General features: G+C 41.3%; 1 protein-coding gene across 1 annotated transcript in view; it reads right to left on the bottom strand.

The window, feature by feature from the left end:
- Positions 1-4,013: 4,013 nt before the first annotated feature.
- LOC139754415 (inositol hexakisphosphate and diphosphoinositol-pentakisphosphate kinase-like) overlaps positions 4,014-19,890 on the bottom strand; it is a 292,669-nt gene continuing 276,792 nt past the window's right edge. The window contains exons 6-7 of the mRNA XM_071671693.1: positions 4,297-4,523; positions 4,014-4,067 (exon numbers count right to left, since the gene is read on the bottom strand). Coding sequence (XP_071527794.1) covers positions 4,014-4,067; positions 4,297-4,523 — 281 coding nt within the window. The remainder of the gene's footprint in view (positions 4,068-4,296; positions 4,524-19,890) is intronic.

Genomic DNA, 19,890 nt, shown 5'->3' with positions numbered 1-19,890 from the left:
GAAGAATATACAGTACCTACTGGTTGTTCAATTAGGAGACTTAGGTTGGAAATAGTTAAGCAAATCCTCATGAATTCTATTGTTTGTTCATGACCAGAGAGTCATTATCAAATCAAATGGTCCATTTAAGGGAATTGGTGGCTTTTATTTAAGACACTGAAGCCATAAACAAGATCACTAATTATTTTGCATCTGAAATACTACTGAAGACACAGCTCAAGTTCGAAATCTAGTCCGAATGCTAAGAGAGGAAAACATTCAACATGTTGACATACAAACTGGAGACATACTATCAGCACCAAATTAAAAAAAGTAAATAAAAACAGAAGACCCATTTAAATTTTATCTGAGGACAATGAAAATAAGTGAAATATGAGACTGTTAAGCCCTTGTCTGTATCATTCAGTAAGTCATTTGCTACAGCTTTAGTTACAGAGGAATGGAAGTTTTTTTTTTTTTTTTTTTTTTTTTTTTTTTATACTTTGTCGCTGTCTCCCGCGTTTGCGAGGTAGCGCAAGGAAACAGACGAAAGAAATGGCCCAACCCCCCCCCCATACACATGTACATACACACGTCCACACACGCAAATATACATACCTACACAGCTTTCCATGGTTTACCCCAGACGCTTCACATGCCTTGATTCAATCCACTGACAGCACGTCAACCCCGGTATACCACATCGCTCCAATTCACTCTATTCCTTGCCTTCCTTTCACCCTCCTGCATGTTCAGGCCCCGATCACACAAAATCTTTTTCACTCCATCTTTCCACCTCCAATTTGGTCTCCCTCTTCTCCTCGTTCCCTCCACCTCCGACACATATATCCTCTTGGTCAATCTTTCCTCACTCATTCTCTCCATGTGCCCAAACCATTTCAAAACACCCTCTTCTGCTCTCTCAACCACGCTCTTTTTATTTCCACACATCTCTCTTACCCTTACGTTACTTACTCGATCAAACCACCTCACACCACACATTTTCCTCAAACATCTCATTTCCAGCACATCCATCCTCCTGCGCACATCTCTATCCATAGCCCACGCCTCGCAACCATACAACATTGTTGGAACCACTATTCCTTCAAACATACCCATTTTTGCTTTCCGAGATAATGTTCTCGACTTCCACACATTTTTCAAGGCTCCCAAAATTTTCGCCCCCTCCCCCACCCTATGATCCACTTCCGCTTCCATGGTTCCATCCGCTGACAGATCCACTCCCAGATATCTAAAACACTTCACTTCCTCCAGTTTTTCTCCATTCAAACTCACCTCCCAATTGACTTGACCCTCACCCCTACTGTACCTAATAACCTTGCTCTTATTCACATTTACTCTTAACTTTCTTCTTCCACACACTTTACCAAACTCAGTCACCAGCTTCTGCAGTTTCTCACATGAATCAGCCACCAGCGCTGTATCATCAGCGAACAACAACTGACTCACTTCCCAAGCTCTCTCATCCCCAACAGACTTCATACTTGCCCCTCTTTCCAGGACTCTTGCATTTACCTCCCTAACAACCCCATCCATAAACAAATTAAACAACCATGGAGACATCACACACCCCTGCCGCAAACCTACATTCACTGAGAACCAATCACTTTCCTCTCTTCCTACACGTACACATGCCTTACATCCTCGATAAAAACTTTTCACTGCTTCTAACAACTTGCCTCCCACCCCCATATATTCTTAATACCTTCCACAGAGCATCTCTATCAACTCTATCATATGCCTTCTCCAGATCCATAAATGCTACATACAAATCCATTTGCTTTTCTAAGTATTTCTCACATACATTCTTCAAAGCAAACACCTGATCCACACATCCTCTGCCACTTCTGAAACCACACTGCTCTTCCCCAATCTGATGCTCTGTACATGCCTTCACTCTCTCAATCAATACCCTCCCATATTAATTTACCAGGAATACTCAACAAACTTTAACCTCTGTAATTTGAGCACTCACTCTTATCCCCTTTGCCTTTGTACAATGGCACTATGCACGCATTCCGCCAATCCTCAGGCACCTCACCATGAGTCATACATACATTAAATAACCCTACTAACCAGTCAACAATACAGTCACCCCCTTTTTTAATAAATTCCACTGCAAATACCATCCAAACCTGCTGCCTTGCCGGCTTTCATCTTCCGCAAAGCTTTCACTACCTCTTCTCTGTTTACCAAATCATTTTCCCTAACCCTCTCACTTTGCACACCACCTCGACCAAAACACCCTATATCTGCCACTCTATCATCAAACACGTTCAACAAACCTTCAAAATACTCACTCCATCTCCTTCTCACATCACCACTACTTGTTATCACCTCCCCATTTTTTTTTTTTTTTTTTTTTTTATGGATGGGGTTGTTAGGGAGGTAATTGCAAGAGTCCTGGAAAGAGGGGCAAGTATGAAGTCTGTTGGGGATGAGAGAGCTTGGGAAGTGAGTCAGCTGTTGTTCACTGATGATACAGCGCTGGTGGCTGATTCATGTGAGAAACTGCAGAAGCTGGTGACTGAGTTTGGTAAAGTGTGTGGAAGAAGAAAGTTAAGAGTAAATGTGAATAAGAGCAAGGTTATTAGGTACAGTAGGGTTGAGGGTCAAGTCAATTGGGAGGTGAGTTTGAATGGAGAAAAACTGGAGGAAGTGAAGTGTTTTAGATATCTGGGAGTGGATCTGGCAGCGGATGGAACCATGGAAGCGGAAGTGGATCATAGGGTGGGGGAGGGGGCGAAAATTCTGGGGGCCTTGAAGAATGTGTGGAAGTCGAGAACATTATCTTGGAAAGCAAAAATGGGTATGTTTGAAGGAATAGTGGTTCCAACAATGTTGTATGGTTGCGAGGCGTGGGCTATGGATAGAGTTGTGCGCAGGAGGATGGATGTGCTGGAAATGAGATGTTTGAGGACAATGTGTGGTGTGAGGTGGTTTGATCGAGTAAGTAACGTAAGGGTAAGAGAGATGTGTGGAAATAAAAAGAGCGTGGTTGAGAGAGCAGAAGAGGGTGTTTTGAAATGGTTTGGGCACATGGAAAGAATGAGTGAGGAAAGATTGACCAAGAGGATATATGTGTCGGAGGTGGAGGGAACGAGGAGAAGAGGGAGACCAAATTGGAGGTGGAAAGATGGAGTGAAAAAGATTTTGTGTGATCGGGGCCTGAACATGCAGGAGGGTGAAAGGAGGGCAAGGAATAGAGTGAATTGGAGCGATGTCGTATACAGGGGTTGACGTGCTGTCAGTGGATTGAATCAAGGCATGTGAAGCGTCTGGGGTAAACCATGGAAAGCTGTGTAGGTATGTATATTTGCGTGTGTGGACGTGTGTATGTACATGTGTATGGGGGGGGGTTGGGCCATTTCTTTCGTCTGTTTCCTTGCGCTACCTCGCAAACGCGGGAGACAGCGACAAAGTATAAAAAAAATACGTTGAAGTGTATGTTTGTATGTATATGTGGGTGGGTTAGGCCATTCTTTCATCTGTTTACATGCGCTACCTCACCAATGCGGGAGACAGCGATTAAGTATAATGGAGAGAGAGAGAGAGAGAGAGAGAGAGAGATAGAGAGAGAGAGAGAGAGAGAGAGAGAGAGAGAGAGAGAGAGAGAGAGAGAGAGAGAGAGAGAGAGAGAGAGAGAGAGCTTGCAGATTTAATTCGATTTTGGTGTAAACAATAAGTTAATCTGTTCAGTCTGCAGCGACACAGCATTGCATAAGACCATTGTATCCTCCAATCATCCAGTTCAATACTCGACAATTTTTGTCTAAGATCATTTTCACAAGAAATTGGAGGTCTAGATTCATAAGCTGTTACAAACTGATTAATACGACTTTCAGCTGTTTACACAGGTGTCTTTACATCTTACTTTAAACATGCCATGGAGAATGTCCTCCCATCTTGACCAGCATTTTTATGTTATTTTATGCACTGAACTTGTATGCCTAGGAAAAAATCTTTCTTCTCTACCGATTCTCTATGTCCACATCATGTTCATCCATTCTCCTTCATTTCTGCATACACAGTCTCCTTTTTTTGTACAGTTTTTCATGATATTCACTCTGGACAGAGTTCATGGAATTTGCACTTATTAAACAAATTTATATAATGTAATATGCAGAGGCCCAATTAAGGGAAATCACATAATCTTACAAAACATTCAGGTTTTTGCATCATTACAAAGTATTCAACATGAAGGATAAATTGTCTAACAATCTCTTACTTCTAGTGGGAGAAAACTTGTTAAAACTGCAACTCAAAAAAAAAAAAAAAGAGAAAATAACGCCATACCTGAGGGATTACAACATCTGCCAGATATTTAGCACATTTGTACAGTTCTTCTGCATGCTCAAACTGAAGAGTGTGGTTATTGTGCTGCAGATCATATTTGATGCAGTCATAAATATCTGGGATCTTGGATATATCAAATTTCTTGCTTTTTGTCCTAAAGTCCTTCTCCAATTTTGCCCAGCGACGTTGCATTAATTCCCAAGATTCACCATGATACAGAGGTAGTTCTGGAAAACAAGTTCATGTTTAGCAGTTTTAACTGAGAAAGTGCCTACAATGTGAAATTCATTACCAGCTGCAATAGATCTCTGCTTGACACTTTGCTTAAATCATAAATTAGACTGTGAGCACAACTGGGAAAAAAAAGCATGTAAAAGGTGTAGGATGTTCCTTTAGAAAAGGATCAAGATCGTAAATACTGTATTTAATCGTCATGAGATATGTAATGAAATGAAGCTGGCTTTGACATGAGACAAAACAAGATGGGATAAAGTTTAGACAGGATAATAGGAAGGAGATAAAAATAAACAATAAGCATAAAGTCTTGTGCCTTCTCAAGAGAAGAATATACAGTACCTACTGGTTGTTCAATTAGGAGACTTAGGTTGGAAATAGTTAAGCAAATCCTCATGAATTCTATTGTTTGTTCATGACCAGAGAGTCATTATCAAATCAAATGGTCCATTTAAGGAAATTGGTGGCTTTTATTTAAGACACTGAAGCCATAAACAAGATCACTAATTATTTTGCATCTGAAATACTACTGAAGACACAGCTCAAGTTCGAAATCTAGTCCGAATGCTAAGAGAGGAAAACATTCAACATGTTGACATACAAACTGGAGACATACTATCAGCACCAAATTAAAAAAAGTAAATAAAAACAGAAGACCCATTTAAATTTTATCTGAGGACAATGAAAATAAGTGAAATATGAGACTGTTAAGCCCTTGTCTGTATCATTCAGTAAGTCATTTGCTACAGCTTTAGTTACAGAGGAATGGAAGTACGATAGTTTAATAGTGTTATCCAATAAAGGTTATAAGTCCTTGCTCAGAAATTATCACTTAATTAGTTTAAAGTCCATAGCTGGTAAAAATATAGGAACCATTATTCAAAACAATATTGTAAATTACAAAGAGAGTCACCACTTAATAAACAAACAATTCTCACCAAGCTTTTGATAAAATCCCTCATGAACAAAAAATCAGCTAGATTTCTTTCATAATATAATCAACATGTATGATGAAAGTACTATCTATTTCCATTATCATCATTATCATTATCATTATCATCATTATTATTATCGTTATACTTAATTGCTATCTCCCACATTAGCTAGGTAGTGCAAGGAAACAGATGAAAGAATGGGCCAACCCACCCACAAACACATGTATAAACATAAATGCCCACATATGCACATAAACATGTCTATACATTTCAACATATACATACATATACATATATACACATGTACATATCCATACTTGCTGCCTTCATCCATTCCCATCGCCACCACGCCACACATGAAAATGGCACCCTCCTTCCCCCGCGCATGCGCATGTGAGGTAGCACTAGGAAAAGACAACAAAGGCCACATTCATTCACACTCAGTCTCTAGCTGTCATGTATAATGCACTGAAACCACAGCTCCCTTTCCACATCCAGGCCCCACAAAACCTTCCATGGTTTACCCCAGACACTTCACATGCCCTGGTTCAATCCACCGACTGCATGTCCACCCCAGTATACCATATCATTCCAGTTCACCCTATTCCTTGCATGCCTTTCACCCTCCTGTATGTTCAGGCCACAATCGCTCAAAATCTTTTTCAATCCATCCTTCCACCTCCAATTTGGTCTCTCACTTCTTGTTCCCTTCACCACTGACACATATATCCTCTTTTTCAATCTCTCCTCTCTCATTCTCTACATGTGACCAAACCATTTCAATACACCCTCTTCTGCTCTCTCAACCACACTCTTTTTATTACCACAAAACTCTCTTACCCTTTCATTACTTACTCGATCAAACCACCTCACACCACATATTGTCCTTAAACATTTCATATTCCAACATATCCACCCTCCTCCACACAACCCTATCTATAGCCCATGCCTTGCAACCATATAACATTGTTAGAACCACTATTCCTTCAAACATACCCATTTTTGCTCTCTGAAATAACGTTCTCGCCTGCCACACATTCTTCAACGCTCCCAGAACCTTCATCCCCTCCCTCATCCTGTGACTCACTTCCGCTTCCATCCACTTCTAAATCCACTCCCAGACATCTAAAACACTTCACTTTCTTCAGTTTTTCTCCATTCAAACTTACCTCCCAATTAACTTGTCCCTCAACCCTAATGAACCTAATAACCTTGCTCTTATACACATTTACTCTCAACTTTCTTCTTTCACACTTTTTACCAAACTCACTCACCAACTTCAGCAGTTTCTCACCCGAATCAGACACCAGCGCTGTATCATTAGCGAACAACAACTGACTCACTTCCCAAGCCCTCTCACCCATAACAGACTGCATACTTGCCCCTCTCTCCAAAACTCTTGCATTCACCTCCCTAACAACCCCATCCATAAACAAATTAAACAGCCACGGAGACATCACACACCCCTGCCGCAAACTGACATTCACTGGGAACCAATCACTTTCCTCTCCTCCTACTCTTACACATGCCTTACATCCATGATAAAAACTTTTCACTGCTTCTAGCAACTTACCTCCAACACCATAAACTCTTAATATCTTCCGCAAAGCATCTCTATCCACTCTGTCATATGCTTTCTCCAGATCCATAAATGCTACTTATAAATCCATCTGCTTTTCAAAGTATATATCACATACATTCTCCAAAGCAAACACCTGATCCACACATCCTCTACCACTTCTGAAACCATACTGCTCTTCCCCAATCTGATGCTCTGTACATGCCTTCACCCTTTCAATCAATACCCTCCCATATAATTTCCCAGGAATACTCAACAAACTCACACCTCTGTAATTTGAACACTCACCCTTATCCCCTTGGCCATTATACAATGGCACTATGCATGCATTCCGCCAATCTTCAGGCACCTCACCATGAACCATACATACATTGAAAATCCTTACCAACCAATCAACAACACAGTCACCATCTTTTTTAATAAATTCCACTGCAATACCATCCAAACTCACCGCCTTGCTGGCTTTCATCTTCTGCAAAGCTTTCACTAGCTCTTCTCTGTTTACCAAACTAATCTCCCTGACCCTCTCACTTTGCATACCACCTTGACCAAAACACCCTGTATCTGCCACTCCATCATCTAACACATTCAACAAACCTTCAAAATACTCACTCCATCTCCTTCTCACATCATGACTACTTGTTATTATCTCCCCATTAGCCCCTTCACTGAAGTCCCCCTTTGTTCTCTTGTCTCACACACTTTATTTACCTCCTTCCTAAACATCTTTTCATTCTCCCCAAAATCTAATGATACTCTCTCACCCCAACTCTCATCTGCCCTCTTTTTTGCCTCTTGCACCTTTCTCTTGACCTCCTGCCTCTTTCTTTTATACATCTCCCTCTCATTTGCATTATTTCCCTGCAAAAATCATTCATCGCCTCTCTCTTTCCCTTTCACTAATAATCTTACTTCTTCATCCCACCACTCACTATCCTTTCTAATCTGCCCACCTCCCACCTTTCTCATGCCACAAACATCTTTTGCACAAGCCCTCACTGCTTCCCTAAATACTTCTCATTCCTCTCCCACTCCCCTTACGTCATTTGCTCTCAACTTTTTTATTCTGCACTCAATCTCTCCTGGTAATTCCTCACACAAGTCTCCTTTCCAAGCTCACTTACTCTCACCACCCTCTTCACCCCAACATTCTCTTTTCTTTTCTGAAAACCTCTACAAATCTTCACTTTTGCCTCAACTAGATAATGATCAAACATCCCTCCAGTTGCCCCTCTCAGCACATTAACACCCAAAAGTCTCTCTTTCAAGCACATATCAATTAACACGTAATCCAACAATGCTCCCTGGCCATCTCTCCTACTTACATACATATACTTATGTATATCTTTGTTTTTAAACCAGGTATTCCCAATCACCAGTCCTTTTTCAGCGCACAAATCTTCAACCTCTTCACCATTTCCATTTACAACACTGAACATGCCATATACACCAATTATACCCTCAACTGCCACATTACTCACCTTTCCATTCAAATCACCCATCACTATAACCCAGTCTCATGCATCAAAGCATTTAATGCACTCACTCAGCTGCTCCCAAAACACTTGCCTCTCATGATCTTTCTTCTCATGCATAGGCACCAATAATCACCCATGTCTCTCCATCCACTTTTAGTTTTACCCATATCAATCTAGAGTTTACTTTTTTACACTCTATCACATACTCCTACAACTCCTGCTTCAGAAGCAGTGCTACTCCTTCCTTTGCTTTTGTCCTTTCACCAACTCCTGACTTTACTCCCAAGACATTCCCAAACCACTCTTCACATTTACCCTTGACCTGCGCTTCACTCAGAGCCAAAATATCTCGGTACCTTTCCTCAAATGTACTACCTATCTCTCCTTTTCTCTCAAATGGGTTATATCCACACACATTTAGACACCCCAATCTGAGCCTTCAAGGAGGTTGAGCACTCCCCGCATGACTCCTTCTTCTATTTCCCCATTTAGAAAGTTGAAATACGAGGGGAGGGTTTCTAGCCCCCCATTCTCATCCCCCTTAGTCACCCCAGGGATAAAAAATTATATTCTATTGAAATGTAAATACAAACTTACGGGGCAGGGGTAAAAAAATCATATTCAATTTAAATGTAAATACAAACTTACGAAGATATTCTTTCAGAACAATTGAGAATATCCTAAAATGAGAAGATACAGTGGGTATCAGAACTGCTGCAGTGAAAAGATCAATGCTCCAACCATACTGTAAATTACAAAAACATGAATGTTGGATGAAACCTATTCAACCTAATCAGAATTATCATTTTGTGAGCAAATTCTTTAAAGAGATTCACAGGTAACTACAGTAAATGCATGTAAACACCGAGTGATATCAACATCAAATGAATGATAGAGCAATAAATTTCTGAGATACATTTCTGCAGGACAATGTGGAAGACATGACTGAAGAAGGAAAAGAAAGTGGCATGACTGTGAGAGGAGGATGAAATTGTAATGGACAGTGTGTGTGGCAACCCTGCCAAAGGTGACTGTGAGACCGCTGTGTTTACCGAGGACTGTAATGATGGTATAAATAATGATTCTGACAGTAAAAAGGCCCAAGCAGATGACTCTGAAGGAGAAGACCCTGCTGGTGGAGAGCTTGAAAGAAGGTAATCTGTTGAAGGAGACTGTGAAGAGGGACACTCTGCTGGAGGAGACTGTGATGGAGATAACAAAGTTGAAATGGACTGTGAAGGGTGGACATTTGAAAGAGACTCAAGAGGTGGTAAAATGGAGGTTGAGTGCTTCAGCCACTGCACTCTGAGGCTCCATGATCACAGACACTGACTCCTCTCCACAACTGAAGAGCAACCACTCTGTGCTGCTCAATCTCCTGAGGCAACACAGTCAGGGGTCAAGGGAAATAATCATATTACTGGGAAAACTTGACAGAGGAATTGTGAGAGATGTGCGGGTCCCATCCTCACCCTCGTCCCCACCACCACTATCTACCTATGTATGTATATCTCCGACACCTGTTCCAAATGGAACTCACTCAAAGGGGTGGTCATGGCAATGAGTCTCCATAACTAAAGAACTCCAGTGCCGCTTCTTAACCTTTAGTGCCTCAACTTTAACAGGCCATTGGCAGAAGGCAAGTCCAGTGCAGTATTTGCAGAGGCTCCTATCTAATGTTTCTAATGACTTCTACTGCTTCTACCTAATGTTTCTAACTGATTATCATGCCTAAATGTTCCTACCTACCACTTCTATCTACTGCTCCTACCATTTTGCCAAAAGGCAGGGCAAGCGCATAGTAATCATTGCAAGAAAATCTAGTTACAAAGAATGAGCTGCGTGAGTTAAGTGTTGTCAAGTGTTACATACGACAGGGAGAGATTATATATTTGTGGATGGAATGCCAGTAGTCCACATGTTAGTGAGGCAGAAAGAAAAGACAGCTACCTGGGTAAGGGGAGTGCAAATTGACAACCACCAAAATGCTGGCTCACTAAGCAGATGTCACTAACCCTCCTGGCAGGTAGTACTGGTAATATACTGCCCTGGTTGTTGGCACTTGATATCATCTATTAGATTTTCAGAGAGCATTCGATGGAGTCCTGAATTACGAGCAAAAAATCAACTTACATGGTAGAAATGGAGTCATACTTCAAGGGATAAAAAAAAATTGACTGGCCAAAAAAAATTAGTACAGTAATGATTAACCACTTCTTTTCCTTTCCAACCCTCAAAATTCATAATTCTCAAATATTTTTTCTTTATTATACTTTGTCGCTGCCTCCTGCGTCAACGAGATAGCGCAAGGAAACAGATGAAAGAAAGGCCCAACCACCCACATACACATGTATATACATACACGTCCACACACGCACATATACATACCTATAAATCTCAATGTATACATATATATATACACACACAGACATATACATATATACACATGTACATAATTCATACTGTCTGCCCTTATTCATTCCCGTCGCCACCCCGCCACACATGAAATAACAACCTCCTCCCCCAGCATGTGTGTGAGGTAGCGCTAGGAAAAGACAACAAAGGCCACATTCGTTCACACTCAGTCTCTAGTTGTCATGTATAATGCACCGAAACCACAGCTCCCTTTCAACATCCAGGCCCCACAGAACTTTCCGTGGTTTATCCCAGATGCTTCACATGCCCTGGTTCAATCCATTGACAGCTTGTTGACCCCAGTATACCACATCATTCCAATTCACTCTATTCCTTGCACGCCTTTCACCCTCCTGCATGTTCAGGCCCCAATCACTCAAAATACTTTCCACTACATCTTTCCACCTCCAACTTGGACTCCCACTTCTCCTCGTTCCCTCCACCTCTGACACATATATCCTCTTTCTCAATCTTTCCTCACTCATTCTCTCCATGTGAACAAACCATTTCAAAATACCCTCTTCTGCTCTCTCAACCACACTCTTTTTATTACCACACATCTCTCTTACCCTTTCATTACTTATTCGATCAAACCACCTAACACCACATATTGTCCTCAAACATCTCATTTCCAGCACATCCACCCTACTCCACACAACTCTATCTATAACCCACGCCTCGCAACCATATATCATTGTTGGAACCACTATACCTTCAAACATACCCATTTCTGCTTTCCAAGATAACGTTCTCAACTTCCACACATTCTTCAATGCTCTCAGAACTTTCGTCCCCTCCCCCACCATATGATTCACTTCCGCTTCCATGGTTCCATCCGCTGCCAAATACACTCTCAGATATCTAAAACACTTCACTTCCTCCAGTTTTTCTCCATTCAAACTTAACTCCCAATTGACCTGTCCCTCAACCCAACTGTACCTACCAACCTTGCTCTTAATTCACATTTACTCTCAGCTTTCTTCTTTCACACACTTTACCAAACTAAGTCACCAGCTTCTGCAGTTTCTCACCCGAATCAGCCATCAGTGCTGTATCATCAGCGAACAACAACTGACTCACTTCCCAAGCTCTCTCATCCACAACAGACTGCATACTTGCCCCTCTTTCCAAAACACTTGCATTCACCTCCCTACCAACCCCATCCATAAACAAATTAAACAACCATGGAGACATCACGCACCCTTGCAGCAAACCAACATTCACTGAGAACCAATCACCTTCCTCTCTTCCTACACGTACACATGCCTTACATCCTCGATAAAAACTTTCCACTGCTTCTAACAACTTACCTCCCACACCATATATTCTTAATACCTTCCACAGACCATCTCTATCAACTCTATCATATGTCTTCTCCAGATCCATAGATGCTACATACAAATCCATTTGCTTTTCTAAGTATTTCTCACATACATTCTTCAAAGTAAACACCTGATCCACACATCCCCTTCCACTTCTGAAACCACACTGCTCCTTCCCAGTCTGATGCTCTGTACATGCCTTCGCCCTCTCGATCAATACCCTCCCATATAATTTCCCAGGAATACTCAACAAACTTATACCTCTGTAATATGAGCACTCACTTTTATCCCCTTTGCCTTTGTACAATGGCACTATGCAAGCATTCTGCCAATCCTCTGGCACCTCACCATGAGTCATACATACATTAAATAACCTTACCAACCAGTCAACAATACAGTCACCCCCTTTTTAAATAAATTCCACTGCAATACCATCCAAACCCGCAGCCTTGCCAGCTTTCATCTTCTGCTAAGCTTTTACTACCTCTTCTCTGTTAACCAAATCATTCTCCCTAACCCTCTCACTTTGCACACCACCTCGACCAAAACACCCTACATCTGCCACTCTATCATCAAACACATTCAACAAACCTTCAAAATACTCACTCCATCTCCTTCTCACATCACCACTACTTGTTATCACCTCCCCATTAGCCCGCTTCACTGATGTTCCCATTTGTTCCCTTGTCTTATGCACTCTATATACCTCCTTCCAAAACATCTTTTTATGCTGGTTCACTAAGCAGATGTCACTAACCCTCCTGATACGCTGGCAGGTAGTACTGGTAATATACCGCCCTGGTTGTTGGCACTCGATATCATCGATTAGATTTTCAGAGAGCATTCGATGGAGTCCTGAATTATGAGCAAAAAATCAACTTACATGGTAGAAATGGAGTTATACTTCAAGGGATAAAAAAAAGATTGACTGGCCAAAAAAAATTAGTACAGTAATGATTAACCACTTCTTTTCCTTTCCAACCCTCAAAATTTATAATTCTCAAATATTTTTTCTTTATTATACTTTGTCGCTGCCTCCTGCGTTAACGAGGTAGCGCAAGGAAACAGATGAAAGAAAGGCCTAACCACCCACATACACATGTATATACATACACGTCCACACACGCACATATACATACCTATAAATCTCAATGTATACATATATATATACACACACAGACATATACATATATACACATGTACATAATTCATACTGTCTGCCCTTATTCATTCCCGTCGCCACCCCGCCACACATGAAATAACAACCTCCTCCCCCAGCATGTGTGTGAGGTAGCGCTAGGAAAAGACAACAAAGGCCACATTCGTTCACACTCAGTCTCTAGTTGTCATGTATAATACACTGAAACCACAGCTCCCTTTCAACATCCAGGCCCCACAGAACTTTCCATGGTTTACCCCAGATGCTTCACATGCCCTGGTTCAATCCAGTGACAGCTTGTCGACCCCAGTATACCACATCGTTCCAATTCACTCTATTCCTTGCACGCCTTTCACCCTCCTGCATGTTCAGGCCCCGGTCACTCAAAATACTTTCCACTCCATCTTTCCACCTCCAACTTGGACTCCCACTTCTCCTCGTTCCCTCCACCTCTGACACATATATCCTCTTTCTCAATCTTTCCTCACTCATTCTCTCCATGTGAACAAACCATTTCAAAATACCCTCTTCTGCTCTCTCAACCACACTCTTTTTATTACCACACATCTCTCTTACCCTTTCATTACTTATTCGATCAAACCACCTAACACCACACATTGTCCTCAAACATCTCATTTCCAGCACATCCACCCTACTCCACACAACTCTATCTATAACCCACACCTCGCAACCATATATCATTGTTGGAACCACTATACCTTCAAACATACCCATTTCTGCTTTCCAAGATGACGTTCTCAACTTCCACACATTCTTCAACGCTCTCAGAACTTTCGCCCCCTCCCCCATCCTATGATTCACTTCCACTTCCATGGTTCCATCCGCTGCCAAATCCACTCCCAGATATCTAAAACACTTTACTTCCTCCAGTTTTTCTCCATTCAAACTTAACTCCCAATTGACCTGTCCCTCAACCCAACTGTACCTAATAACCTTGCTCTTAATTCACATTTACTCTCAGCTTTCTTCTTTCACACACTTTACCAAACTAACTCACCAGCTTCTGCAGTTTCTCACCCGAATCAGCCATCAGAGCTGTATCATCAGCGAACAACAACTGACTCACTTCCCAAGCTCTCTCATCCACAACAGACTGCATATTTGCCCCTCTTTCCAAAACACTTGCATTCACCTCCCTAACAACCCCATCCATAAACAAATTAAACAACCATGGAGACATCACGCACCCTTGCTGCAAAACTACATTCACTGAGAACCAATCACTTTCCTCTCTTCCTACACATACACATGCCTTACATCCTCGATAAAAACTTTTAACTGCTTCTAACAACTTACCTCCCACACCATATATTCTTAATACCTTCCACAGACCATCTCTATCAACTCTATCATATGTCTTCTCCAGATCCATAGATGCTACATACAAATCCATTTGCTTTTCTAAGTATTTCTCACATACATTCTTCAAAGTAAACACCTGATCCACACATCCCCTACCACTTCTGAAACCACACTGCTCCTCCCCGGTCTGATGCTCTGTACATGCCTTCGCCCTCTCGATCAATACCCTCCCATATAATTTCCCAGGAATACTCAACAAACTTATACCTCTGTAATTTGAGCACTCACTTTTATCCCCTTTGCCCTTGTACAATGGCACTATGCAAGCATTCTGCCAATCCTCTGGCACATCACCATGAGTCATACATACATTACAAAAATCTTACCAACCAGTCAACAATACAGTCACCTCCTTTTTTAATAAATTCCACTGCAATACCATCCAAACCCGCAGCCTTGCCAGCTTTCATCTTCTGCTAAGCTTTTACTACCTCTTCTCTGTTAACCAAATCATTCTCCCTAACCCTCTCACTTTGCACACCACCTCGACCAAAACACCCTACATCTGCCACTCTATCATCCAACCCATTCAACAAACCTTCACGATACTCACTCCATCTCCTTCTCACATCACCACTACTTGTTATCACCTCCCGATTGGCCCCCTTCACTGATGTTCCCATTTGTTCCCTTGTCTTATGCACTTTATATACCTCCTTCCAAAACATCTTTTTATGCTGGTTCACTAAGCAGATGTCACTAACCCTCCTGATACGCTGGCAGGTAGTACTGGTAATATACCGCCCTGGTTGTTGGCACTCGATATCATCGATTAGATTTTCAGAGAGCATTCGATGGAGTCCTGAATTATGAGCAAAAAAATCAACTTACATGGTAGAAATGGAGTTATACTTCAAGGGATAAAAAAAAGATTGACTGGCCAAAAAAAATTAGTACAGTAATGATTAACCACTTCTTTTCCTTTCCAACCCTCAAAATTTATAATTCTCAAATATTTTTTCTTTATTATACTTTGTCGCTGCCTCCTGCGTTAACGAGGTAGCGCAAGGAAACAGATGAAAGAAAGGCCTAACCACCCACATACACATGTATATACATACACGTCCACACACGCACATATACATACCTATAAATCTCAATGTATACATATATATATACACACACAGACATATACATATATACACATGTACATAATTCATACTGTCTGCCCTTATTCATTCCCGTCGCCACCCCCGCCACACATGAAATAACAACCTCCTCCCCCAGCATGTGTGTGAGGTAGCGCTAGGAAAAGACAACAAAGGCCACATTCGTTCACACTCAGTCTCTAGTTGTCATGTATAATACACTGAAACCACAGCTCCCTTTCAACATCCAGGCCCCACAGAACTTTCCATGGTTTACCCCAGATGCTTCACATGCCCTGGTTCAATCCAGTGACAGCTTGTCGACCCCAGTATACCACATCGTTCCAATTCACTCTATTCCTTGCACGCCTTTCACCCTCCTGCATGTTCAGGCCCCGGTCACTCAAAATACTTTCCACTCCATCTTTCCACCTCCAACTTGGACTCCCACTTCTCCTCGTTCCCTCCACCTCTGACACATATATCCTCTTTCTCAATCTTTCCTCACTCATTCTCTCCATGTGAACAAACCATTTCAAAATACCCTCTTCTGCTCTCTCAACCACACTCTTTTTATTACCACACATCTCTCTTACCCTTTCATTACTTATTCGATCAAACCACCTAACACCACACATTGTCCTCAAACATTTCATTTCCAGCACATCCACCCTACTCCACACACCTCTATCTATAACCCACGCCTCGCAACCATATATCATTGTTGGAACCACTATACCTTCAAACATACCCATTTCTGCTTTCCAAGATGACGTTCTCAACTTCCACACATTCTTCAACGCTCTCAGAACTTTCGCCCCCTCCCCCATCCTATGATTCACTTCCACTTCCATGGTTCCATCCGCTGCCAAATCCACTCCCAGATATCTAAAACACTTTACTTCCTCCAGTTTTTCTCCATTCAAACTTAACTCCCAATTGACCTGTCCCTCAACCCAACTGTACCTAATAACCTTGCTCTTAATTCACATTTACTCTCAGCTTTCTTCTTTCACACACTTTACCAAACTAACTCACCAGCTTCTGCAGTTTCTCACCCGAATCAGCCATCAGAGCTGTATCATCAGCGAACAACAACTGACTCACTTCCCAAGCTCTCTCATCCACAACAGACTGCATATTTGCCCCTCTTTCCAAAACACTTGCATTCACCTCCCTAACAACCCCATCCATAAACAAATTAAACAACCATGGAGACATCACGCACCCTTGCTGCAAAACTACATTCACTGAGAACCAATCACTTTCCTCTCTTCCTACACATACACATGCCTTACATCCTCGATAAAAACTTTTAACTGCTTCTAACAACTTACCTCCCACACCATATATTCTTAATACCTTCCACAGACCATCTCTATCAACTCTATCATATGTCTTCTCCAGATCCATAGATGCTACATACAAATCCATTTGCTTTTCTAAGTATTTCTCACATACATTCTTCAAAGTAAACACCTGATCCACACATCCCCTACCACTTCTGAAACCACACTGCTCCTCCCCGGTCTGATGCTCTGTACATGCCTTCGCCCTCTCGATCAATACCCTCCCATATAATTTCCCAGGAATACTCAACAAACTTATACCTCTGTAATTTGAGCACTCACTTTTATCCCCTTTGCCCTTGTACAATGGCACTATGCAAGCATTCTGCCAATCCTCTGGCACCTCACCATGAGTCATACATACATTAAATAACCTTACCAACCAGTCAACAATACAGTCACCTCCTTTTTTTAATAAATTCCACTGCAATACCATCCAAACCCGCAGCCTTGCCAGCTTTCATCTTCTGCTAAGCTTTTACTACCTCTTCTCTGTTAACCAAATCATTCTCCCTAACCCTCTCACTTTGCACACCACCTCGACCAAAACACCCTACATCTGCCACTCTATCATCAAACACATTCAACAAACCTTCAAAATACTCACTCCATCTCCTTCTCACATCACCACTACTTGTTATCACCTCTCCATTGGCCCCCTTCACTGATGTTCCCATTTGTTCCCTTGTCTTATGCACTTTATATACCTCCTTCCAAAACATCTTTTTATTCTCCCTAGAATTTAATGATACTCTCTCACCCCAACTCTCATTTGCCCTCTTTTTTTGTCTCTAGCACCTTTTTCTTGACCTCCTGCCTCTTTCTTTTATACATCTCCCATTCATTTGCATTATTTCCCTGAAAAAATTGTCCAAATGCCTCTCTCTTCTCTTTCACTAATAATCTTACTTCTTCATCCCACCACTCACTACCCTTTCTAATCTGCCCACCTCCCACGCTTCTCATGCCATAAGCATCTTTTGCTCATGCCATCTCTGCTTCCCTAAATACATCCCATTCTTCCCCCACTCCCCTTACGTCCTTTGTTCTTACCTCTTTCCATTCTGTTCTCAGTCTCTCCTGGTACTTCCTCACACAAGTCTCCTTCCCAAGCTCACTTACTCTCGCCACTCTCTTCACCCCAACATTCTCTCTTCTTTTCTGAAAACCTCTATAAATATTCACTTTCACCTCCACAAGATAATGTTCAGACATCCCTCCAGTTGCACCTCTCAGCACATTAACATCCAAAAGTCTCTCTTTCGCGCACCTATCAATTAACACGTAATCCAATAACGCTCTCTGGCCATCTCTCCTACTCACCTACGTATACTTATGTATATCTCGCTTTTCAAACCAGGTATTCCCAATCACCAGTCCTTTTTCAGCACATAAATCTACAAGCTCTTCACCATTTCCATTTACAACACTGAACACCCCATGTACACCAATTATTCCCTCAACTGCCACATTACTCACCTTTGCATTCAAATCATCCATCACTATAACCCGGTCTCATGCATCAAAACTACTACTACTTAAGTAGTTCAATAACTATATCTAAACTTAGAATTTCAAAAATATTCAATAAGAAAAAATCACATAGAAAGAATAGAAAGAGTACAGAGGCAAGCTACCATGATGATTCTTGGGATGAAGAACAAATCCTATGAGAGCAATCTGATAGACTTAATTCATTCAGCTTAGAAAAGAGAAGGTTAAGAGGTGATCTATCACAGGACCTAGAATTATCAAAGGCTTCAGTAATGTTAATCTGACAAGCTATGAAATCCAGATTTGACTGATTTCAGTAGCAAATGTTTTACCTTAAATAAGGTGCAGCACTATTCATTGAAAGAAGTGTTAACATAGGAATGACTTACTTATTAAAGGAGTTGCAAGCAGAACCATATATATGTTTAAGAGTAAAGTTGATAAATATTTTGCTAAAAGTCTCCAAGTGACATCGTTTGTTCCTTCTTTGTTACATGAAAGTCTTACAGTTTTTCATTTTGAAACACCTGTCATTCTACTCTTACCACACTAAACTATGAGTTTCTAATTTCTTACACTATTATAAACAGCCTCATAAGGATCTAATTGTCTGTTGCTGTTTGAATTCCATTTTGTTACTTTGAATTAATAATTTACCTTACAGTAATCTGGAATTACAGCTGTTGATGTCTTCATTGTTTTGATATAATTTGAAATAAATTTTTCTCTTTGATCATTCTAATAGACATAATTCTTATTCTTTTATTGTACCATTATTCGGTGCATTACACATGACAGCTAGAGACTGAGAGTGAATGAATGTGGCCTTTGCTGTCTTTTCCTAGCGCTACCTCAAACGTGCGGGGGGGAAGGGGGGCTGCTTTTCATGTGTGGTGGGGTGGCGACAGGAATGGATGAAGGCAGCAAGTATGAATCTGTATATGTGTATATATGTATATGTCTGTGTATGTATATGTATGTATATGTTGAAATGTATAGGCATGTATATGTGCGTGTGTGGGCATTTATGTATAGGCATGTGTGTGTGGGTGGGTTGGGCCATTCTTTCGTCTGTTTTCTTGTGCTACCTCGCTAACGTGGGAGACAGTGATTAAGTATAATACATACATTATTGAATATTATTATCATTATTACTAT

The sequence above is a fragment of the Panulirus ornatus genome, chromosome 17, assembly GCF_036320965.1.
Source record: "Panulirus ornatus isolate Po-2019 chromosome 17, ASM3632096v1, whole genome shotgun sequence".
Taxonomy (NCBI): domain Eukaryota; kingdom Metazoa; phylum Arthropoda; class Malacostraca; order Decapoda; family Palinuridae; genus Panulirus; species Panulirus ornatus.
This window is presented reverse-complemented; position numbering and strand designations above follow the sequence as displayed.